We start from the raw sequence: 25,115 nt of genomic DNA on the forward strand, positions 1-25,115 counted from the left end.
AGTGTCTGACTATCCTGACTTGTTCCTGACAGTGGAGAAGAGAATCCCCCAGAATCAGAAAATCGTCCAGATATGGTATTACTAAAATGTCCTTATCCCAGAGATGAGCAGTGACTTCCAAGATCAGCTTCGTAAATATCCAGGGTCTATTGCTAGTCCAAAGGGGAGAGCCCTGTACTGGAAGTGCCTTACTTGTGATCGTATCTATACCGCCACTCTGAGGAATCTCTGATCTTACTCGCGGATGGGAACATGATAAATAGGCGTCCTTTAGGTCCATGACTGCCATGTAACAGTGTGGGAAGAGAACCTTCACCGCCGTCCTCACTGACTCCATCTTGAATGAAGGGACCATCAAGAATTTGTTTAGGGCCTTCAAGTTTATAATGGTTCTCCATGACGCATCTGTTTCCTTTTTTTTTTCTTTTTTTTTAAATCAGAAATGGGGAGGGGGATAGAACCCCTTTTTCTTTTTCCTAGGGGAATCTCTTTCAGTACACTTTTTTTTCTTTTAGAGACAGTATCTCGTTCTCCAGGACCAGCTGTTTGTGACGAGAAAGTTGCATCGGTGTCTCTACATATCTGTGTTGGTGGAGTGTGGAATTTTAATTTTAGGTCTGATCCTACAGACTAGAGGATTCAGGCACTGGAATAAATTCTTTCCCAGGCCGAGAGGCAGTAAGAGAGCCTCCCACCCGCCTGGGAAAGAAAGTAATTGGGGGGGGGGGGGGGTTCTTGGTGTCCCGGGCAGATTTTCCAAAGTAGAAACCTCTACCCCCTCTGGACCGCTTGTCTGGCTTGTCCCGGTCTCTGTATGACTGTCTGGTGGTACTGCAACCCCTCCGAAAGGATGGACTTGGGGGCCTAGGAAACCCTTTCTTCTTATATCCCGCTTTCTCTAGGATTTCATCAAGAGCTGGACCGAACAAGAATTTTCCTTCGCAGGGGGAGAGAACAGAGTTTGACTTTGGCCTACATGTCCTCTGGACAACACTTTAGCCAGACCGCCTGGCGACCTGCATTGGCCAGTGCCACTGATCTGGCAGCCAACTTTGCCAAGTCCACCGAAGCATCTGCCAGAAATGCTGTTGCTGCCTTGATGGTGGGGACAGCCGCTAGGATGGTCTCTCTTGGGACTCGCTGTTCCAGCTGGTCCTCAAGGTTATCTAGCCAGACTTTCAAGGACCTAGCCGTGCATGTGGCTGCAATGGCTGGTGTCAAGCCTCCCACAGAGGATTCCCAAAGCTGCCTTAAGGAAACTGTCTGTTTTCCTGTCCAGTGGTTCTTTTAACGATCCCAGGTCTTCAAACGGGAGAGAAAACTTCCTTCAAAACCTTCGATATTGCCACATCCAATTTTTGGGGGGCTTTATCCCAGGAGGAGGATGCTTCCTTATCAAATGGATATTTCCTTTTAAGGGACATGAGACCTTGTGCCTTTCCCATTCCCTTTTTATGAGGCTCTGCAATTGTTCATTCACAGGAAAGGTTCTGCGTTTCTTTTTCTGTAGGACCCCAAATATAAGGTCCTGAGCAGATCTTTTACTTTTTTCATCCACTAACCCCATTGTGGACCGTACTGCCTTTATTAATTTATCAGTTCCCGCAACTGGAAAACAGTCTCTCTCCTATGAACTGCTCTTTGACGACTGTCTGATCAGGGTCTCACAGCTCAGACCCTGTAGGCTCCTCTGGTGTTGAAAGGGATGGACTGGACCTCTTTCACCATACTGCCACTAACTGCCGGGCGCCCCAGCACGCCAACCGACTTTTCGCTCTTCAGATCGTATTAAGGACCTTAGACTGGCAGAAAAACTAGGGGATTTTTCACATATTGTTAGTTCTATACAGTCCTGACAATCTTTGTCCAGGCTGTCTCAAATTGCTGTCCACAAAGGGGGCATTCCCTACTCAAATTTAGTCCTGCACTTCCCAGGGATCCCTACTCTCCATCCCGCCAATGATAGACAGACAGAGCGGAAGAGAGACAGCATAGAAAGAAAAAAAAAAACACACACACACACACACACACACTAGCGTACTGTACTTTCTCGTAGATCACTCACCACTCGGACGCTTTATACGGGTACCGGATCCAGAGACTGCATGATGTCAGTAAGGTCTCCCCCCAGAGACTATGAACTCCTCTCTCCTGGCACTGTGATGGTCTGCCCGTGTGCTGACCAAGTGGCCCCCACTGCTGCTGCAACGCGGCTGCTGGGGTTCTTGCTTCCTCCCGTCATAAGGACATGATGGGCACTTTTTGTCCTGCTTCTGGAGCAACTCCTATTGCGCTGGCTGTAGCAGCTCAGATGACAGCCTCCATTTTGCCAGCCCTTGCCTGCCAGCGATACTCTTTCAGACCCCATGGAAACCGCCAGCCAGCATGCCCAATTCCGGTACCGCCCCCTCATTCTAGATGACATCCAGCGTGCTCCTTGACCTCACGCGTCACCAGAACGTGACTCCCAGTACGCGCTCTCTGACCCTGCGCATCGTCAGAATATGACCTCCGGTACACGCGGTCACCTGACGAAGGAAACCCACTGCAGCGCCAACCCGTGAGTTCAATGCTGCTGCTCTTACCTCCCCGGCCCGCCGATGCGCCTGGGCTGGATGCCCCAATGTCCAGCCTGTAACTGCTCAGGGAGGGCAGGATAATCTGTCCTCAGTGGCACTACCGTCACCTTGGCGGCGGCTGCAGCAGACCCTCTTCGGCCAAACCCGACCGCCCCAGGCATACTCTTCCATTTCTTCCACCTGGCCACCGATGTGTTCCCGTGTGGCGTGGCATGGCAGAAAGCCTCCTCATGCTTGTAAAATGGTGATTTTTTTTTCTATCATAAACAGTGTTGATACAGTAACTGTGTTCAGCCACCGGAGGTCACCCTTGAGTAATAGACAGGATAATTACAATGTTGTTGCAGTAATTTTGTTCAGCCACCGGAGGTCACCCATGAGTTAAAGACAAGAAGATTCTGGAAACAGGACAGTTACCTCAGAGAGCGTTTCTGGGCGTTTGAGAAGAAGCAGCGCGGTGATGGAGAGTGGGGAATCCAGATCTTGAGGTATTCCTGTTTTGGGACTGTGATTTCAAGAAAGCTATTCTTGTGAGTAAACAGAGAAGTGTGACTGGTCACCGACTGTGTAGTTAGCTAGGGATAGCTAGATAGGAATCACAGCCTATTTAAGGACAGTCTTGTGTTAAGAATTGCATGATAACTAATAGACACTGTGTGGATTCCTGCGCTTCACGTTTCTGGCTGTGGGATATTCCTGGAATTATTTGTGAACTTTATCTGGATCTGCATCAGAAGATTTGGTGGCTCAAATACCTATTTAATCCGCTGCTGGACATCTGTATAACAAATTCAGTTATTTACCGTTGAAGCATATATTGTGAAAGAGTACACTCTGAGCACTCAACAATAAGACAGTGCACTGCGTATACATCGAGTATTTACTATGATATATATATATATATATATAGGAAAAAACTGGGTACTCGTGATTTATTGTAAATTAGGAGGGAGGCGGGTGTAAGTGTATTCCTGAGAGGACCATGTGTCACAGGCACAGTATAACCCCGTGTAGGCCCATTACAGTTAACCCCTTTCTGCCATTGGACGTACTATTCCGTCCATGTGGGGTGGGCCCTACTTCCCAAGGACGGAATAGTACGTCCAGTGCGATCAGCCGCACTCACGGGGAAGGAGCGCGGCCGAGTGTCAGCTGACTATCGCAGCTGACATCCGGCACTATGTGCCAGGAGCAGTCACGGACCGCCCCCGGCACATTAACCCCCGGCACACTGCGATCAAACATGATCGCAGTGTTCCGGCGGTACAGGGAAGCATCGCGCAGGGAGGGGGCTCCCTGCGTGCTTCCCTGAGACGATCGGTACAAGGTGATGTGCTCACCTTGTACCGAGCATCTCCTCCCCGCAAGCCCCAGATCCAAAATGGCCACGGGGCTGCATCCGTGTCCTGCAGGGAGGTGGCTTCACAGCGCCTGCTCAGAGCAGGCGCCAGGAAGCCTGGAGCTGTGCACTTCAGATCGCCGATCTGACACAGTGCACAGCACAGTGTCAGATCGGCGATCTGTCACTTTACTGTGATGCCCCCCCCTGGGGCAAAGTAAAAAAAAAAAATCCTAAATAAATAATAAAAAAAATATATATTGTTCCAGTAAATACATTCCTTTAGCTAAATTAAAAAAAAAAAAAAAAAAAAGTACACATATTTAGTATCGCCGCGTCCGTAATGACCCGACCTATTAAACTATCCCACTAGTTAACCCCTTCAGTGAACACCGTAAAAAAAAACGAGGCAAAAAACGCTTTATCATACCGCCGAACAAAAAGTGGAATAACATGCGATCAAAAAGACGGAAATAAATAACCATGCTACCGCTCAAAACGTCATCTTGTCCCGCAAAAAACGAGCTGCCATACAGCATCATCAGCGAAAAAATCAAAAAAGTTATAGTCCTCAGAATAAAGCGATGCAAAAATAATTATTTTTTCAATAAAATAGTTTTATCGTATAAAAGCGCCAAAACATAAAAAAATTATATAAATGAGGCATCGCTGTAAACGTACTGACCCGAAGAATAAAACTGCTTTATCCATTTTACCAAACGCGGAACGGTATAAACGCCCCCCCAAAAAGAAATTCATGAATAGCTGGTTTTTGGTCATTCTGCCTCACAAAAATCAGAATAAAAAGCGATCAAAAAATGTCACGTGCCCGAAAATGTTACCAATAAAAACGTCAACACCTCCCGCAAAAAACAAGACCTCACATGACTCTGTGGACCAAAATATGGAAAAATTATAGGTCTCAAAATGTGGTAACCCCAAAAATATTTTTTGCAATAAAAAGCGTCTTTTAGTGTGTGACGGCTGCCAATCAAAAATCCGCTAGAAAACACGCTATAAATAGTAAATCAAACCCCCCTTCATCACCCCCCCAGTTACGAAAAATAAAAATTTTTTTTTATTTATTTCCATTTTCCCATTAGGGCTAGAGTTAGGGCTAGGGTTAGGGCTAGGGTTAGGGCTACAGTTAGGGTTAGGGTTGGGGCTAAAGTTAGGGTTGGGGTTTGCATTACATTTACGGTTGGGATTAGGGGTGTGTCAGGGTTAGGGGTGTGGTTAGGGTTACTGTTGGGATTAGGGGTGTGTTTGGATTAGGGTTTCAGTTATAATTGGGGGGTTTCCACTGTTTAGGCACATCAGGGGCTCTCCAAACGCGACATGGCGTCCGATCTCAATTCCAGCCAATTCTGCGTTGAAAAAGTAAAACAGTGCTCCTTCCCTTCCGAGCTCTCCCGTGCGCCCAAACAGGGGTTTACCCTAACATATGGGGTATCAGCGTACTCAGGACACATTGGACAACAACTTTTGGGGTCCAATTTCTCCTGTTACCCATGGGAAAATACAAAACTGGGGGCTAAAAAATAATTTTTGCGGGAAAAAAATATTTTTTATTTTTACGGCTCTGCATTATCAACTTCTGTGAAGCACTTGGTGGGTCAAAGTGCACAGCACACATCTAGATAAGTTCCTTAGGGGGTCTATTTTCCAAAATGGTGTCACTTGTGGGAGGTTTCAATGTTTAGGCACATCAGGGGCTCTCCAAACGCAACATGGCGTCCCATCTCAATTCCAGTCAATTTTGCATTGAAAAGTCAAACGGCGCTCCTTCGCTTCCGAGCTCTGCCATGCACCCAAACAGTGGTTTACCCCCACATATGGGGTATCGGCGTACTCAGGACAAATTGTACAACAACTTTTGGGGTCCATTTTTTTCCTGTTACCCTTGGTAAAATAAAACAAATTGGAGCTGAAGTAAATTTTTTGTGTAAAAAAGTTAAATGTTAATTTTTATTTAAACATTCCAAAAATTCCTGTGAAACACCTGAAGGGTTAATAAACTCCTTGAATGTGGTTTTGAGCACCTTGAGGGGTGCAGTTTTTAGAATGGTGTCACACTTGGGTATTTTCTATCATATAGACCCCTCAAAATGACTTCAAATGAGATGTGGTCCCTAAAAAAAAACGGTGTTGTAAAAATGAGAAATTGCTGGTTAACTTTTAACCCTTATAACTCCCTAACAAAAAAAAAATTTTTGGTTCCAAAATTGTGCTGATGTAAAGTAAAGTAGACATGTGGGAAATGTTACTTAGGGCTCTTTCACACGTCCTGATATTTCCCGTACCGGAAAAACCGGTACCGGAGATATCCGTGTCCGTATGTCCGTGTGCTCAAGTGGCACATACGTGCGGCATCCGTTTGCCGCCCGCGTGCCCCCTGAGGACCACACGGACCGTGCAGGAGAGACAGCGCTACACTAAGCGCTGTCCCCCCCGCATGTGGTGCTGAAGACAGAATTCATCTCTTCTCCCCCGCCGGAGAGAACAGATTAAAGATCAAGTTTTTTGGGTTTTTTTGTGAACAATAAAGTTTGCATGTCCCCCCCCCCAGTGCGCCGCCTGCCCCCTTGCCGCAGAAATACTCACCTAGCTCCCGCGATGTCTCCTCTGTCCTCTCCGCACTGGCCCCTTCTCCTGTGTGAGCGGTCACGTGGTGCCGCTCATTACAGTCAGTGAATATTCCCTGACTGTAATGAGCGGTCCCACGTGACCGCTCACACAGGAGAAGCGGCCAGCGCGGAGAGGACAGAGGAGACATCGCGGGAGCTAGGTGAGTATTTCTGCGGCAAGGGGGCAGGCGGCGCACTGGGGGGGGGGGGGGGACGCGGACGCACATGCAAACTTTATTGTTCACAAAAAAAAAAAAAAAACTTGATCTTTCATCTGTTCTCTCCGGCGGGGGAGAAGAGATGAATGCCGCCTTCAGCACCACAGCGGGGGGGACAGCGCTTACTGTAGCGCTGTCTCTCCTGCGGGCGGTACGTGCACACGGAGGAGAGTGCACACTGTTCTCCGTGTGCACGTGTGCTGTCCGTATTGTGGTCCGTGCTGCCGGTAGAAAACGGACATGTCGACGTGTTTTCAGCACGGACATACGGTCCGTGTGAAAACACGCACATGTGCATAGACCCATTCATTTAAATGGGTCTACGTGTGTCAGTGTCTCCGGTACGTGAGAAAACTGTCACTACACGTACCGGAGACACTGACGTGTGAAAGAGGCCTTATTAAGTATTTTGTGTGACATATCTCTGTGATTTAATTGTATAAAAATTCAAAAGTTGGAAAATTGTGAAATTTTCGCCAAATTTCCGTTTTTTTCACAAATAAACGCAGGTAATATCAAAGAAATTTTACCACTAACATGAAGTACAATATGTCACGAGAAAACAATGTCAGAATCACCGGGATCCGTTGAAGCGTTCCAGAATTATAACCTCATAAAGGGACAGTGGTCAGAATTGTAAAAATTGGCCCGGTCATTAACGTGCAAACCACCCTTGCGGGTAAAGGGGTTAAGGGAGGGAGTGGGTAGTCCGATTCCTGTCTGTGAAGCTGGCACTTGGGGTCTCTAAGGCTGCATAACTTGTATTCTGTGAGTTGTGGCTGTTGTGGCCCATATTGTGTTGGGAGAGAAAATTCTGTCATTTTTTGCCTAAGTAATAAAGAAAAGTTTGTTTAATATCATATTGTGCTCTGAGTCATTCATAGCAGTGCCGTATTCTGTTCTTGAGCAGCGACCGGCATAACAGTCGTTACATGCTCACTCAGGGAGGGCACGCAATTGTGGCCTCCTAGGTGCTACCGGCACCTGGTGATGGCCGCAGCAGACCCATGTATGCCAATCCACATCCAGCCTAGGCATCCTCCTCCATCTTCTTATCCTGAGGGTTCCCCATCAAGGACAGGAAACCAAATGATGTGGAGAGAGGAGCCGCCCTTTTCATCTTGAAGGTTTCCTGTCCTTGAAGGGCAGATCCGCTCTCATGGTGATCTCATGGGTGACTGAAAAAAAAAATTACATTTTACTCCACACACACAGAAACTTTTACTTTAGCCCCATTTTTTTTTTTAATTTTCACAAGTGTAACAGGAGAAAATTAACCCCAAAATCTGTAGTGCAATTTCTCATGAGTGCGCAGATACACCATATGTGGGGAAAACGACTGTTTGAGCACACGGCAGGGCTTGGAAGGGAAGGAGCACCTTTTCACTTTTTTGAATGCAAAAATGGCTGGAATTGAGAGCGGACACCATGTCGTGTTTGGAGGCCCTCTGATGTGCTTAAACAGAGAAAACCATCCACAAGTAACTGCATTTTGGAAACTAAACCCCCTCAAAGAATGTATCTAGATGTGTAGAGAGCAAATTAAACCTCCGGGTGCTTCACAGATGTTTATAACGTTGAGCTGTGGAGAAAAAAGAAAAAAAAAACGCACAACAACAACACATTTTTCCCCACAAAACTTATTTTAGATTTTGCATTTTCACAAGCGTTAACAGGAGAAAAATGTACAATTCAATTTATTGTGCAATTTTCCTGAGTTCACCAATACCCCATATGTGGTCAAAAACTAACTTTTGAGGTACAGTGCAAAGCTCAGAAAGGAAGGAGAACTATATTGGAGTTCAAATTTTGCTGGAGTGGTTTGAGGGTGCCATGTCACATTGGCAGAGCTCCCAAGATGCCAGAACAGCAGAAACTCCTGTAAGTGACATCATTTCACAAACTACAACTCTCCATGAGTTAATTTAGGGGTGCAGTGAGCATATTGACATCACATGTGCCTCACAGCAAATTTATTATTTCCTCACTGCCCAATGGTGTAATTACATTTTCACCGCTAAAATGTTGTTTTAGCCCAAAGTTTTAAATTTTTATGAGAGCCAACAGCAAAAAATAAAATAAATAAAATAATGGACTGCTCAGTTTTGTTGCGCAATTTCTCATGATTGGTCAGTACCCTGCATGTAATAGGGAACTACGTTTGAGGCACAGTGCAAAGCTCAGAAGGGAAGGAGCGCCATATTATTATACAGATTTTAGTGTTATGGTTTGTGGGTGCCATGACCCACTGGGAGAATGGACTTTGGGGAGTTTACAATATATAGATCCCTCAAAGTGATAAAAACCGCATCCCTCAAATACTTCAAAACTGTTGTCGGAAATATTTTAACCCTTCAAGTTGCACACTACTATGACAACCCCTTGTCACACCTCATGCTTGGCCCCAATAAAATAAAAGTTTATACTCACATCCCCAGTGTTGGCACTTGCTCTCCTTGGGACTCTCGTGCAGTTGTTGCAACACATGACTCCAGTGTCCAATCGCCACAGGCGTCACTGTCCCACCTTTAGATGAATTGAACATGGATAGGAAATCTGGACTGCAGTGCATGTCCGACTTCCTATTCATGTTCAATTTATCCAAAGACGAACAGGTTATGTAGCTTGGCATTAAAGGGGTTGTCCCACTACTTGGATAACCCATTCTCAATCATATTGAGATAGATGGAAACTAAGCAAGTGTATTTAAACTAAAAACACTGGAGTAGTTTAGTTTTCTTTCTTTCACCAATGGAGTGGTGCTTTAAATGCAAGTTCCCTGTCACCAGTCATATACTAACCCTCGAGCGTCTCAATTTTTTCGCCACTATCTTGTGAGCACAGCTTCTGAAGTCAGAAGCTACAGCACAATCTCTCCATGCAAGTCTAAGAGCCAGAAAGAGGCTCTCAGACTTACATTGATTAATGCCCTCCGGCGCACTCCATGAAGCACTAGAGCAGCCAGCAGTTCACAAACTGCAGGAGACGGACAGAAACAGATGAAAACGCCAGAAATTGAGTATCAGAGAGGGGACTTTTCAACACTACTCCAGCTGTGAAATAAGAAAAATGCTGAGTAGTGCTTTAAATTATTGGCTCCACCTTGAAGAGCCGAAATTTGTTTGAAGTTTCATTAGAGTCCCTTTAAGGCAGAAAGGCCCACAAACAACTGAAATCAGCTGCAGTAAAGGTCTAGTTAGGAATCACAAAGAAAACCAGAGTTTAGTGATGTCCACGGCTTCCAGACATCAGTCAGCCACTGCCTGCAAAGGATTCTCTACAAAGTATTAAAAATGAACATCTTATTTATGGTAAAGTTAAAGAGGTTGTCTCATGAACAAAGTTGAATTTAACAGATTTTAGAAAAATAGTTTCCACAATTGGATGTGTTTTAAAAAAAAAAAAAAAAAAAACCATGCTCCTGTGCTGAGATAACCTTATATATGTGCCCCTGCTGTGTACTGTGTAATGGCCGTGCAAGGACATGGTCTGATCATGCTACATCTCCTATGCAGGAAGGGGGGGGGGGGCATAAGAGAATATACAGATAGCTGATTATTTTTGTGAGAAAATATTTCCCTGCCTGTTTTTTTTTTTTCTTTAAAGGATATATGTGCACACGTTCAGGATTTTGCGTTTTCGGCCTTTTTCAGAGGAAAAACCGCTTAAAAAAACGCATACATAAGCATTCCATCATTTTTAATGCATTCTGCAATTTTTGTGCACATGATGTCTAAGGGGTAACGTTTCTCCTTATGGAAAGTAACATACCAGCTTGCTTGTCAAGGTAAGGAGGCTTATTCGCCGTGCAATGCTCCTCTGGGAAATTAAATATGCAAATTGCCTCTTCTGAGAAAAAGAGGACTTAAACTATCGCGCCACCTGTTGGAAGTAGCGATCCTACAAGTCACAATCAACCCTTTAACGAGTCATGCAATATGACTTAGGGTATGTGTGCACGTTCAGGACAGCCAGCGCTTTGGACGGAGCGGAAAACTCGCTCCGCCCATAGCACCGCCCCCTTCTGTAGACGAGTTGATGCCGGATGTGTTCATTGCACACATCCAGAATCATCGCACCCCACACATAGGGCCCTGTGTTTTTACTTAACTTAATTGAGATACCGCGTGACCTAATTATATAAATAGCATATGGCACTATGTTAGTGTGCACACCCATAAGTGAAGGGAGAGAATGTACGGGTGCCGTCATGGGCTCAGAGAAATACCGTTATCGGTAAGAACTATATTTTTCTCTGACGCCCATGACAGCACCACGGAGAGATTTGCATAGATTGTACATTCAGGGAGGGACCACCGCTTTCAGAACCCTTTTACCGAAGGTAAGGTCTGAAGAGGAGATAAGATCCAATCTATAGTGCCTATAGAATGTAGAAGGTGATGACCAGGTAGCAGCTCTACATATCTGGTCAATCTAAGCTCATGCCTTCTCTGCCCAAGAAGTTGCTACTGCTCTCGTTGAGTGAGCCTTGACATCTCCCGGGACGGACATTCCACTTGATGAGTATGACAGGCTGATGGCATCCGTGATACATCTCGCCAAAGTGGCTTTGGAGGCTTTTTTCCCCTTCCGGGGACCCTGAAAGCACACAAAAAGAGGCATCCTCCCTACTCTCTCTGGTGGCTTCTATGTACTGCATGAGGCATCTCCTGACATCTAGTGTATGTAATGATTCTTCCTCATTTTTAGGGTTGCTTGCTGCGGCTGCCGCGGCTGTGCTGTGTTACTCCCACTGAAGCAGCTAAGCAGGGCACCTTTTTATGTGGCGGTAATTCCCGCTGCCTGATTTAATCCTGCGCAGTAGCGCTCTGTTTGCCGGTGCATGCGCAATGGCCCGTTATCGAGGTAATCCCAGCCAAATCCTGCGAAGTCGGCTTGAAGATGGCGCCGCGCATAGCACACATGGGACGCTGCACACCGGAACCCCCGGATTTTTATTTTTTTGCAGCTTGCAGCTGATTTTCGGGAGGGAGAGCGCCAATCTCCCTGCAGCCACAGAGGGAACCCTCTGGATTGCTGCAGCATCTTACCCGAGGAGGTGGCCGCAGACTCCCTGCCACCTCCCCCATACACCCTAGAGGCCCACTAGCCCCAGCAGTGGCGCTTCGGGTCACCACACCAGCCGAGGCAGGGGGACCCCCGCTGCCTGAGTCGGACTGATTGGCCCCGGAATCCAACGACGTCTTCTTGCGTTAAGCTGTAGGTCTCCCATCAAGGACAGGAAACCAACTGATGCAGGGGAGTGGTACCGCCTTTTTATCTGTAGGTTTCCTGTCCTTGGTGGGCGGATCCCCTCTCTCCGTGGTGCCGTCATGGGCGTCAGAGAAATTAGCTCCAATCGTTAGCAGACACCATGTCGCGTTTGGAGAGCCCCTGTGTGCCTAAACATTGGAGCTCCCCCACAAGTGACCCCATTTTGGAAACTAGAACCCCCAAGGAACTTAGCCTCAATTTTCTCATTTTAACATGGGCAACAGGATAAAATGGATCATGGATTGGGCAATTTCTCCTGAGTACAGCGATACCTCACATGTGGGGGTAAACCACTGTTTGTGCACATGGCAAGGCTCGGAAGGGAAGGAGCGCCATTTGACTTTTGAATGAAAAATTAGCTCCAATCGTTAGCGGACACCATGTCGCGTTTGGAGAGCCCCTGTGTGCCTAAACATTGGAGCTCCCCCACAAGTGACCCCATTTTGGAAACTAAACCCCCCCAAGGAACTTATCTAGATGTGTAGTGAGCACTTTGAACCCCCAAGTGCTTCACAGAAGTTTATAACGCAGAGCCGTGAAAATAAAAAAAATTTCTTTTCCTCAAAATTGATTTTTTTTAGTCCGCAATTGCTTATTTTCACAAGGGTAACAGGAGAAATTGGACCCCAAAAGTTGTTTACCCCTGACGAAGCCACCAGATGGTGGCGACACGCGTTGGGCATCCGCGCTGCCTGCACTAGACTCTGTTAGGTTGTATATTGCTCTTTGGCATCACACATGGTTGGTCATATGGATGGGTCCATTTTCTGAGGCCTATATGTGGCCTGGACATCTGTCTCAGTATTTAGACCTATTTTGGTGTGCTGTGGATTATACATTATGTGTTATGCGTCAGCTTAACAAATAGTTTTTCCTCCTTATGACTGGCTGCACCTTGGACTATTATTGTTTAGTCTCTCTTACTATCTGAGGGTCAGTCATTGCTTTGTGTTGCACTACCAGCATACTTGTCCGGTCAGAGGACTATTAGATCATCAGGGCCCCACTACTTCATTATACCTATAAGTCTTTGGGGTTTTTACATGTATTATGGTTTTGTTAATTACATTCTGGCAATGCTGTCTATATAGGTACCCTTGTGTAAGCCATTCTTTTATTGTGCCCAAGAGTCATGTGAGGGTTGTAGCCTTATTATTGGCCTATGTATAGGGCACATATATGTTCCCTTTTTTAAAATGTTAGTGTTCTGTTATTATTTGTATATATATATTCTTTCCAAATAAAGCGGTGTTCATTTTTTTTGCCATATCCTCATGTGTGGTGATCCCCGTTTATATGACCTATCCTGCTTCTTTGTTCTTTACTATTGGTCTTTTTGTAGGTCTTGGTGTGTATCCCATTGACCGTGGTGCCCCCTCAATTGGTATATACACTATTTGACTTTTTGAACGCAAGATTGGCTGGACTCAATGGTGGCGCCATGTCGCGTTTGGGACCCCGTGATGTGCCTAAACAGTGGAAACCCCTCAATTCTAACTCCAACACTAACCCCAACACACCCCTAACCCTAATCCCAACCCTAACCATAACCCTAATCACAACACAACCCTAACTCTAATCCCTAACCACAAGCCTAACCCTAACCCCAACACACCCCTAACCCTAATCTTAACCCTAATCTCAACCCTAACTAATTCCAACCCTAACCCTAAGGCTATGTGCCCACGTTGCGGATTTGTGTGCGGATTTTTTGAAAAAAACGCAGGTAAAAACACACTGCATTTTACCTGCGGATTTCCTGCGGTTTTACATCTGCGGATTCCTATTGAGCAGCAGGTGTAAAATGCTGCGGAATCCACAAAAGCATTGACATGCTGTGGAAAATACAACTCAGAGTTTCCGCGTGGTATTTTCTGCACCATGGGGACAGCAGATTTGGTTTTCCATAGGTTTACATGGTACTGTACAACGCATGGAAAACTACTGCGAATCCGCAGCAGCCAATCCGCTGCGGATCCGCAGCCAAATCCGCACCGTGTGCACATACCCTAATTCCAACCCTTACCCTAATTCTAACCCTAATTCTAACCCTAAGGGTATGTGTGTGTACTTCCGGCCGCACGGCCGGCAGGGCTTGTTAAATGCCACTGTCAGAGTTTGACAGCAGCATTTAACTAGTTAATGGGCACGGGCGGATCGCGATTCCGCTCGCGCCCATTGCGGGCACATGTCAGCTGTTGAAAACAGCTGACATGTCGCGGCTTTGAGGTGGGTTCACCGCAGGAGCCCACCTCAAAGCGGGGGATACTGCCAGCTGACATACTATTCCGTCAGCTGGCAGAAAGGGGTTAAAATTCTTTTTTTTTGGATTATGCACTTTTCCCCAAAAAAAATTATGGGGAAAGTGGGGGTATGTCTAAGGCTATGTGCCCATGTTGCAGAAAAGCTGCGGAAATGTCCGCAGCATTTCCGCAACTCCCTGCCGCGGGTAAAATGCATGCATTTTCCCGCAAAACACAAGCGTTTTTAGCTTGCAGAATGCTTGCGCTTTTCCAAGCATCACTTGGAAAAAGTAATTGACAGGTTGGTTACACTTGCCAAGCATAGTGCTTGACAAGTGTGAACAACTTTTCACTACTGATGCTGCCTATGTAAAAAAAAAAAAAAAAAGTTATTATCGCCTTCTGACAGCCCCCAAGCTCCTCAGCGGCGCTCCCGGTACGTTCCGTTCCCAGAGATGCTTCGCACGAAGGACCTTTGTGACGTCACGGTCGCGTGACCGCGACGTCATCTCAGGTGATTCGCGAAATGCATCCCTGGGAACGGAAGACGCCGCATGCACCGCTGAGAGGCGGAAGGACTCCGGGAGTCATCAGAAGGTAAGTATATCCCTATTTTTTATTTATTTTTTTTTTAAACAGGAATCTCCTCCAGACCCGGGTACCATCCGCACATGAAGCGCTCACTTTACGCATGGTGGGCATAGCCATATGCGTAAAGTGAGCGTTTCAATGCAATCTTATGGAGGCGGAATCGCCACGATTCCGCAGAAATAATGAACATGCTGCGGATTTTACCTCTATTCGATTCCACAGCGGGAAAATCTGCAGCATGGGCACAGCAACTGCGGAATCACATAGGATTGCATGGGAATGCGTTATTTTAAGCGTTTCCGCTGTGGCAAAAATGCATTAAAAAAAACGCAACATGGGCACGCAGACTTATAATTCAAATCTACCTTACCGGCTGCAATGGAGCGGGGTCCCAGGGTCACTACTGGAGAGCAAAAAAGAACACCCTTAAAATATCTTTAATTGACCATATTCAAAATAAGCTATATAAATAGTAACCAACACCAAAAACCAATATCAGAGCGGGGTATTAGTACAGCAAGAATTTACGCCAGGAAGACCTAGTAGGGGAAGGTAGTCCTGACTTTATCCCTAATATCTTCCTAAGGCCTCTTTCACACTTAAGTCTGAAACCGTCATTTTCCTCATTTTTTTTTTTGGCGGATCCGCTATTTTCCCATAGACATGCATTAGCGACGGATTGTGGAGGATGGTCGTCCGTTCCATCCGCCATGCAACGGATCCGTCAAAATTTGGCGGACGTTGTCTAGACATTGACGGACATTATAACGCTTTTTGTCTGCGCCGAAATGGCGGTTCGCGACGTATCTGTCGCGTCCGCCATTCCATAGAATGGCCGCCTATGGGTGACGGATCCGTCGCGACCGTCATTTCGGCGGATCCGTCGCCCCAATCCGCTTTTTCAATTGCGCATGCTCCAAAAAGTAGATACTTTTCCCAGACAACCCCCAAGTAACTGATCCGTAAAAAAAACGGATCCGTTAGAACCGTTTTCTCAACAACTGTGACGGATCCGTCACTATGTCGGAGCAGACTGACGCCAAACAACTGAAGTGTGAAAGAAGCCTAATAAACTGTACCTTCCTGGCAGTGGAGGTTGGCACCCCAAGTTCGACATGGCGCCCCCACTCCGCGTCGGCTGGCCCTTCTGGCCCTAGTTGGACCCTACCAACTACCCACGCCCAAATCCCAACACCATACACACAGCCACAAACACTTGGTCAGGCTAAAAAAGACTAATTGCAATAAATGTTGCACAAGATAAAGTGTAGCACTACTATGGTGCCACTATGGCTTGCTCCTAAACGTGGTCCCCTAATGAGCCCCATTATTAGAAGGGGGCGAAACGCGTAGGGACGAAGACACTGGACAAATCATGTCATTATCCAGATAAGTAACTGATTATGGTTCTTTTAGCATGCTTGTGGATCTATGGCGGTAACATGTGTAATACGATAATATGTTGTGCCGTGGCCATGAGAGACCAGTGAAACTAATAGAGAAGCTTGAGAAAGGCTCATTTAGAGCCGAAACGTCGGACAGACATGTGGGTGTAATTAAACACTGCACGATGAACTAAGAAACAATGGAGTGCTGCCTGGTTTTTGCTTGAATCTATGGACTTTGGATAGCAGGTGGACGGGCTTCCTGAAGGCTTTGCACCCAGAAGATAAGTTTAAAAGTGTTGTGCTGTTCCCTTTTTTGTACGATATATATATATATATATATATATATATATATATATATATATATATATATATATATATATCCTGATAGGGTGTTGTTCTTTTTTGGTTTATAGATTGAATATACCCCTATATTATTCGTTTTTGTTTTTTTGTCACTACTGGACAGGGCAAGAGTGGGGAGATACTGCAGGCTTCTGCCAACATTTTGTGAAAGCCCGGAGCCCTCACACTTTCAGTTTACGTTGCGGAGGACTCCAGGAAAAATGGCTGCCGGGGCAGCAGATGCACAGATGGAGATCTCAGCCTCAAGATCTTGTCGTGGAGATCTCCATCTGAGCATGCATCACCCCTTGCAGACATTTTCCCGGAGTCCAATGCAATATAAACCATGGAAGTGGGGGGACTCCGGGCTTTCACAAAATGTCGGCACCACTTAACACCCCTTACTTCCAGCCTAGGGTCCTCAGCATCGCCCCAATCCAGCCTTCACCAGGGCCACCCTGGGACCCCACTCCACTGCAGCTGCCACTTCCGGTAAGCAATAAGGGTATGTGCAGACGATCTGGAACTGGTAGGGCTTTGGACACAGCGATGCCATCTATTGAACGCAGGTCAATCCATTATGTGTTCACTGAACCGTGTGAATTCACCGGGTCCAACACATTCTATGGGTGAAATTTCTCTTGCGGAAAGACACAGCATGTACGTCTCTACAGGTGATCCACGGGCATCTGTGGATGTAGAGGACATGGGATTTCCATTATGCTGTAATATCTGGACACTGCGGGTTTGACGCTGTACAAGTACGCAACCCGCAGCGTTTACAGATTGTGTACCCCAAGCAGCACAGATAAGACGCACCACCATTTTACTAAAAAAAAACAAAAAAAAACAACACATTTTTCTCTAAAAAATTCACGGTGTCTTATAAACCGCAAAACACGCTGTTTGTGGGAAAGCCCCTTTAATTTGTCAAATCATTTTTTAATAAAATGAATTAAAGTGATATTTTATAATATTAACCCAACATGGCCAATTTCCATTTCATCTCCTTTTCCCAAGAGTTAACTTTTTTCTCTGTCCACACATACATAGTATGGCTTATTTTTTGAGGGGCGGATTGTACATTTGAATGACACCTTTCATTTAATCTCACAATGTACTGGAAAACATGGGCGGGTGGGCTAAGATTAAAGGGAACCTGTCACCCCCAAAATGGAAGTTGAGCTAAGCCTACCGCCATCAGGGGCTTATCTACAGCATTTTGGAATGCTGTAGATTAAGCCCCCAATGTATCCTGAAAGATGAGAAAAAGATTTAAGATTATACTCACCCAGGGGCGTTCCTGCTGCGGTCCGATCTGATGGGCGTCGTGGTCTCGTCCAGGGCCTCCCATCTTCTTACGATGACGTCCTCTTCTTGTCTTCATGCTGCGGCTCTGGCGCAGGCGTACTTTGTCTGCCCTGCTGAGGGCAGAGCAAAGTACTGCAGTGCGCAGGCGCTGGGCCTCTCTGACCTTTCCCGGCGCCTGCGCACTGCAGTACTTTGCTCTGCCCTCAACAAGGCAGACAAAGTATGCCTGCGCCGAAGCGTGAAGACAAGAGAGGATGTCATCGTAAGAAGATGGGAGGCCCCAGACCGGACCACGACGCCCATCGGATCGGACCGCCTGGTTGAGTATAATATAACCTCTTTTTCTCATCTTTCAGGTTACATCGGGGGCTTATCTACAGCATTACAGAATGCTGTAGATAAGCCCCTGATGCCGGTGGGCTTAGCTCAACTTCCATTTTGGGGGTGACAGGTTCCTTTTAAAGGGAACCTGTCAGCAGATTTTGCCGCTATAAGATGCGGCCACTGCCTTTCAGGGCTTATATAAGTACTAGATGGCAGCCCGATTCTAAAGAATCGGGAGTCTAGAATCCATATATACTTTATTTATTCAAATGTAAGAATAATACAATTAATAAATAATAGTAAGAAAGAACAAAAAATGGCTGCACTCACCAGCTCTTGACAATTCTTGTTATTTAAGGTACAGTTACACAGGATCCATGAACATGCTTATGAGGGGAGTGATGAAAGACATCAGACAACAACTTTGCGTGTTGTGGCAAATGCCACAACAACGGTTCTTTGCTTAAGAACAATAATGTAAATAATAAATAATATGTATCAATAACTATGTATATTGGTATGTTCTTTCTTGGCACAAATTGCAGGAAGTAGTATTCTAGGCAATTATATATTAGATGGGCATTTCCTGAAGGAAATACATGGTGCTTGAACAGCGCTACCAGCTTTACAGCAGCACTTTTCACACACGGGACTGGGGGGCGCGCTTACTTTTGCACCCGGGGCCGGGGGCGCGCTTACTTTTGCACCCGGGGGCGCACTTACTTTTGGGGCCGCACTTACATTTGGTGAGCGGGGCCCCCCGGCCTCCGATGTGGTGGGCGGGGCCCCTCGGCCTCCGATGTGGTGGGCGGGGCCCCTCGGCCTCCGATGTGGTGGGCGGGGCCCCTCGGCCTCCGATGTGGTGGGCGGGGACCCCCGGCCTCCGATGTGGTGGGCGGGGACCCCCGGCCTCCGATGTGGTGGGCGGGGACCCCCGGCCTCCGATGTGGTGGGCGGGGGCCCCTCGGCCTCCGATGTGGTGGGCGGGGGCCCCTCGGCCTCCGATGTGGTGGGCGGAGGCCCCTCGGCCTCCGATGTGGTGGGCGGGGGCCCCTCGGCCTCCGATGTGGTGGGCGGGGGCCCCTCGGCCTCCGATGTGGTGGGCGGGGCCCCTCGGCCTCCGATGTGGTGGGCGGGGCCCCTCGGCCTCCGATGTGGTGGGCGGGGCCCCTCGGCCTCCGATGTGGTGGGCGGGGCCCCTCGGCCTCCGATTTGGTGTGTGCTCTGCCTGGGGCCACTGTGCTCTGCCTGGGGCCCCATATGCTGCCTGGGGCCCCTGTGCTCTGCCTGGGGCCCCATGTTCTGCCTGGGGCCCCTGTGCTCTGCCTGGGGCCACTGTGCTCTGCCTGGGGCCCCATAAGCTGCCTGGGGCCCCTGTGCTCTGCCTGGGACCACTGTGCTCTGCCTGGGGCCCCATATGCTGCCTGGGGCCCCTGTGCTCTGCCTGGGGCCACTGTGCTCTGCCTGGGGCCCCATATGCTGCCTGGGGCCACTGTGCTCTGCCTGGGGCCCCATATGCTGCCTGGGGCCCCTGTGCTCTGCCTGGGGCCCCATATGCTGCCTGGGGCCCCTGTGCTCTGCCTGGGGCCCCTGTGCTCTGCCTGGGTCCGTCAGGTCCTGCGCAAGAAGGATGCGACAGGACTACAAGGGTCCCTGGAAGGTGAGTATGTTTATTTTTTTTAACCTGTGACATATGTGGCTGGGCAATATACTACGTAGCTGGACAATATACTACGTCACTGGGCAATATACTATGTGGCTCTGTGCTGTATACTACGTCGCTGTGCAATATACTACGTGGCTCTGTGCTGTATACTACGTCACTGGGCAATATACTACGTAACTGGGCAATATACTACGTGGCTGGGCAATATACTACGTGGCTGGGCAATATACTACGTGGCTCTGTGCTGTATACTACATTGCTGTGCAATATACTACGTGGTTGGGCAATATACTATGTGACTGGCCAATATACTACGTGGCTCTGTGCTGTATACTAAGTCACTGGGCAATATACTACGTTGACATGCATATTCTAGAATACCCGAAACGTTAGAATCGGGCCCCCATCTAATAAAATTATATATATATATATATATATATATATATATATATATATATATATATATATAGCGCATCGTTAATCCCGCCCTCTGCACAGTAGCTCCGCCCCCCACATCACCACACATAATCCCGCCCCCCACATCACCACACATAATCCCGCCCCCCCACATCACCACACATAATCCCGCCCCCCCACATCACCACACATAATCCCGCCCCCCCACATCACCACACATAATCCCGCCCCCCCACATCACCACACATAATCCCGCCCCCCCACATCACCACACATAATCCCGCCCCCCCACATCACCACACATAATCCCGCCCCCCCCATCACCACACATAATCCCGCCCCCCCATCACCACACATAATCCCGCCCCCCCCACATCACCACACATAATCCCGCCCCCCCCACATCACCACACATAATCCCGCCCCCCCCACATCACCACACATAATCCCGCCCCCCCCACATCACCACACATAATCCCGCCCCCCCCACATCACCACACATAATCCCGCCCCCCCCACATCACCACACATAATCCCGCCCCCCCACATCACCACACATAATCCCGCCCCCCCACCAACACATAATCCCGCCCCCCCCACCAACACATAATCCCGCCCCCCCCACCAACACATCAGCACTACACATAATCCCGCCCCCAACACATCAGCACTACACATAATCCCGCCCCCAACACATCAGCACTACACATAATCCCGCCCCCAACACATCAGCACACTATTGTTATTAACTTCATTTTATGTTAATTTACCACCTGCGTAAGCGCTATTGAATGTTGTCATTATTTACTTTAGTTTAATCACCAGCAGCGTTAATTAGATAGCAATGAGCGTGCCGAGCGTTAGCTGGCTGGAAACATCTATCTCAATTTTGCAGTTTAGAATTTTTTTCTGCTTACAAGTCAGTTTAATTTATATTTTGACAGATCAAACTTCTGTAGATGCAGTGATACCGAATGTGTATTTATATTATCTTTAGCAGAGGAGGGAAGGGATGATTTAAACTGTTTATGACTATTCTTTTGGGACATGAACCTGCGATCTTCTGATTGCTCTATATAATACAAGCAATACCACAGTATTACTGTATATAGCAAAAATTATTTTCTGCTTTGAAGCCCCACAATGATAGGCATGGTGGCATTTAACAGACCCCCTGGCTGTAACACTTCAGTACCCCTATGGAGGATCACCCCATCAGCCCGCTCCCATCTTGCACTGTACATGGATGGTGGATGTCGGGAAGGTGTTAGTTTTGATACTGTTCCAATATCTGCCATACAAAAAAGTTAAAATCCCTTTTGAAGGTGAAATGCGGAATCTAACATTTATTTTTCTCATAAAGCAACAGAGAAATTATTCCCAGATAGACCATGTAAACCTAGTTGGCAGTTTCTACCTAAGGGCTCATTTCCACTGGCGAGAGACAAATCGGTCCGTAATCTGGACCGAAAAAACGGATGTAACGTATGCGATTGTCATGCGAGTGCAATGCGATTTTTAATCGCATCATCCGTATGACATCCGTATTACTGTCCGATTTGTACGCACCGGTGTCCTTTGAAAAGCCTGCAAATCAGTGCTGTGTACAGTAAAATCACACTGACAGGTTGGAATAGAGTAGATATATACATAGAATATATATATATATATATATATATATATATATATATATGTCAGTGAGACACCTATATATGTATATTTATATTTAATGCAGCGCAAGATAGCATTAAAGCCCCTAATTCAATTGCCGGCTTTTTCTTTCTCCTTCCCAAACCCACCAGGGGGCGCATCACCGCGACTGAAGGTAACTATAGGTCATTGACCTACATTTCCTTCATTCCCTGGGGCTTACAAGCACAGCTGCATTATAGCAGGGCTCCTGCTTGTAAAATATTTTAACCCCTTCAGATGGATTACCTTGTGGGACATGACAGTTCATCAGAGAGGGTATGTAAATTGTTGGTTTATTATTTTTCCAAGCGAGGGTCATCACATGGATTGAGAGAGCAATAAAATATTAAAACAACCTGTGTGTTTATTTCATTAAAATACTTTTTAATCATGTGTGTGTTTTTTTAACCCTTTCATACAATTGGATTAATAATAAAGGTGTCATAATTGACGCATCTCCATTATTAATCTGGCTTAATGTCACCTTACAATAGGAAGGTGGCATTAACCCTTCATTACCCCCATATCCCACCGCTACACGGGAGTGGGAAGTGAGTGGCCAAGTGCCAAAATAGGCGCATCTTCCAGATGTGCCTTTTCTGGGGTGGCTGGGGGCAGATGTTTTTAGCCACGGGGGGGGGCAATAACCATGGACCCTCTCTAGGCTATTAATATCTGCCCTCAGTCACTGGCTTTACTACTCTGGCGGAGAAAATTGTGCGGGAGCCCACGCCAATTTTTTCCGCGATTTAACCCTTAAATTTAATAGCTACAGCGCCGAAATTTTGCACATACACACTACTAACATTAGTAGTGTGGAATATGCAAAAAAAAAAGGGATATGAGATGGTTTACTGCATGTAAACCATGTCTCATATCATGTCGGGTTTGTGAAGGAGAAAGAAAAAGCCGGCAATTGAATTAGGGGCTTTAATGCTATCTTGCGCTGCATTATATATATATATATATATATATATATATATATATATATATATATATATATATATATATATATATATATATATATATATATATATATATATATATATATATATAGGTGTCTTACTGACATATATATATGTATATATACCTATTCTATGTGTATATATCTACTCTATTCTAACTCTATTCTAACCTGTCAGTGTGATTTTACTGTACACCGCGCTGAATTGCCGGCTTTTCAAAGGACACCGGTGCGTAAAAATTGGACAGAACTCACATGGTGCGAGTGCTGTGCGATTTTTTTCTCGCACCCATTGACTTACATTGGCGAGTCTCGTCCGAGAATCGCAGCAATACGCAGTATGCTGCGATTTTTTTCTCAGTCCGATTTCGGCTGAGAAAAAAAAATCGCAAATGAAAAGACACCTATTGAATAACATTGGTCCGAGTGCAATCCGATTTTTTATTGGATTGCACTCGTCCGTTTTCCTCGCCAGTGGAAATGAGCCCTAAAACACACAAAAATCAAATAAAAAATTATAGCTGACTATGGTTCAGTTGCTGTGTGACCCATCTCAGGACACCATATACCCAGCATAGAAAACCAAAACTGCGCCCCAAATAATGGAACAAATCCGTGTACTGATCTGTGGCTGCAGCCCCAGCCTTGATTCAGTGTGAACAGGTCAGGAGCCCTGACAAACTCACCATCCCCAAACACATAGCGCTTCTCCTCATAGGGCGTCGCCGTGTATTCCAGCAGCAGGCGGATCGGATGGCCAATCTACAGGCATAAAGGAAATATGGAGTGTGAGCGGCGTCCTAGCGCAGGGCAGCAGCCATTAGGCTAAGGCTAAGTTCACACTAGCGTTGTGCGCCGCTGCGTCGGCGACGCAACGCACAACGCACGCAAAAACGCTGCGTTTTGCGACGCATGCGTCGGTTTTTGCCGAAAATCGGACGCAAGAAAAATGCAACTTGTTGCGTTTTCTTGGTCCGACGCTTGCGGCAAAAAAGACGCATGTGTGGCACAACGCAACAAAAAAAAACGCATGCGTCCCCCATGTTAAGTATAGGGGGCGCATGACGCATGCGTCGCCGCTGCGTCGCCGACGCAAACCCGACGCACATTAGCTTAACGCTAATGTGATGTCCCAGTAGCCGAGAATCATCATCTTCCCAGTAACGTCCGTCACCTCAGCCGCTCACTAAACTCTGAACCAGTTCCAACTTCCTCTCACAGACTGAGTCCAGAGCTGGCTCACTAACTATTCACATGACCGCAGCTGGAATTCCAGCCAGTCACATTGCAGCTCTACACCCTTCCCTGCCAGAAGAATAGATTCGTTTTGGCTGTAACCGCTGCTGTCCACTTCACTACCTGTACAGTGTAATGTTCGCTACTCACATACAGAGCTGCGTTATGCGGGACGGGACGGGAGCTCAGGGTGGTGACATAAGACCAGGACACCGGTTGTGTCGTTTTTTCCTCCCCTTCTTCATTAATAGGAGGGGGAAGTGATAAAATGTCAGGAGGCGCAGCATATTATTTGGTTAGTTGCCCGTGGATTCAAAAATGCAGTTTCGTAAATTGCTTTCAAATGTCGCAATTATTGCCGTTTACTATCATTTTTGCCAAAATGGGTGAAGCTGGGGCATAGCGCCATGTCTCGTCTAATTTATCATGAGCTGTGTGCCAGAAATCGTACTCCAGGCTATGGTTTTATAGGCACAGGCCACTTATCAGATGGTCCTGCTTCATGAAGAGGCATGTGCCTATTGAATCAGGTGCCTCGGACTAGAAGGGTATGTGTCCACGTTCAGGAAACGCTGCATGTTTGACGCTGCGCAGAGCTGCAGCGTCAAACACGCAGCGTCCAGATGTTACAGCATAGTGGAGGGGATTTTATGAAATCCCGTCTCCACTGTATGTGGTAACATGCATCCGTCGGCCCTGCGATTCCAGACATGTGGCACGTCTTTTAAGATCGCAGCATGTCTGTGTACCTTGCGGCGACGCTGCGCCGCAAGGTAAATCACAGGGCCCTATGTATGGGGTGCGATGATGCCGGATGTATGCAATGAACACATCCGGCATCATCGCGTCACAGAAGGGGGTGGAGCGGGTTTGCCGCACCGTCCAAACCACTGGCCATCCTGAA

The 25,115-nt window shown here is 46.9% G+C and overlaps 1 protein-coding gene across 1 annotated transcript in view; it reads right to left on the minus strand.

The window, feature by feature from the left end:
* Nucleotides 1-24,620, minus strand: part of LOC143817667 (glutathione S-transferase Mu 4-like) — a 63,889-nt gene extending 39,269 nt beyond the window's left edge. The window contains exons 1-3 of the mRNA XM_077299159.1: nt 24,578-24,620; nt 24,362-24,450; nt 23,662-23,737 (exon numbers count right to left, since the gene is read on the minus strand). Of these exons, the coding sequence (XP_077155274.1) occupies nt 23,662-23,737; nt 24,362-24,450; nt 24,578-24,620 (208 nt within the window). The remainder of the gene's footprint in view (nt 1-23,661; nt 23,738-24,361; nt 24,451-24,577) is intronic.
* Nucleotides 24,621-25,115: the final 495 nt, after the last annotated feature.

The sequence above is a fragment of the Ranitomeya variabilis genome, chromosome 3, assembly GCF_051348905.1.
Source record: "Ranitomeya variabilis isolate aRanVar5 chromosome 3, aRanVar5.hap1, whole genome shotgun sequence".
NCBI classification, from domain to species: domain Eukaryota; kingdom Metazoa; phylum Chordata; class Amphibia; order Anura; family Dendrobatidae; genus Ranitomeya; species Ranitomeya variabilis.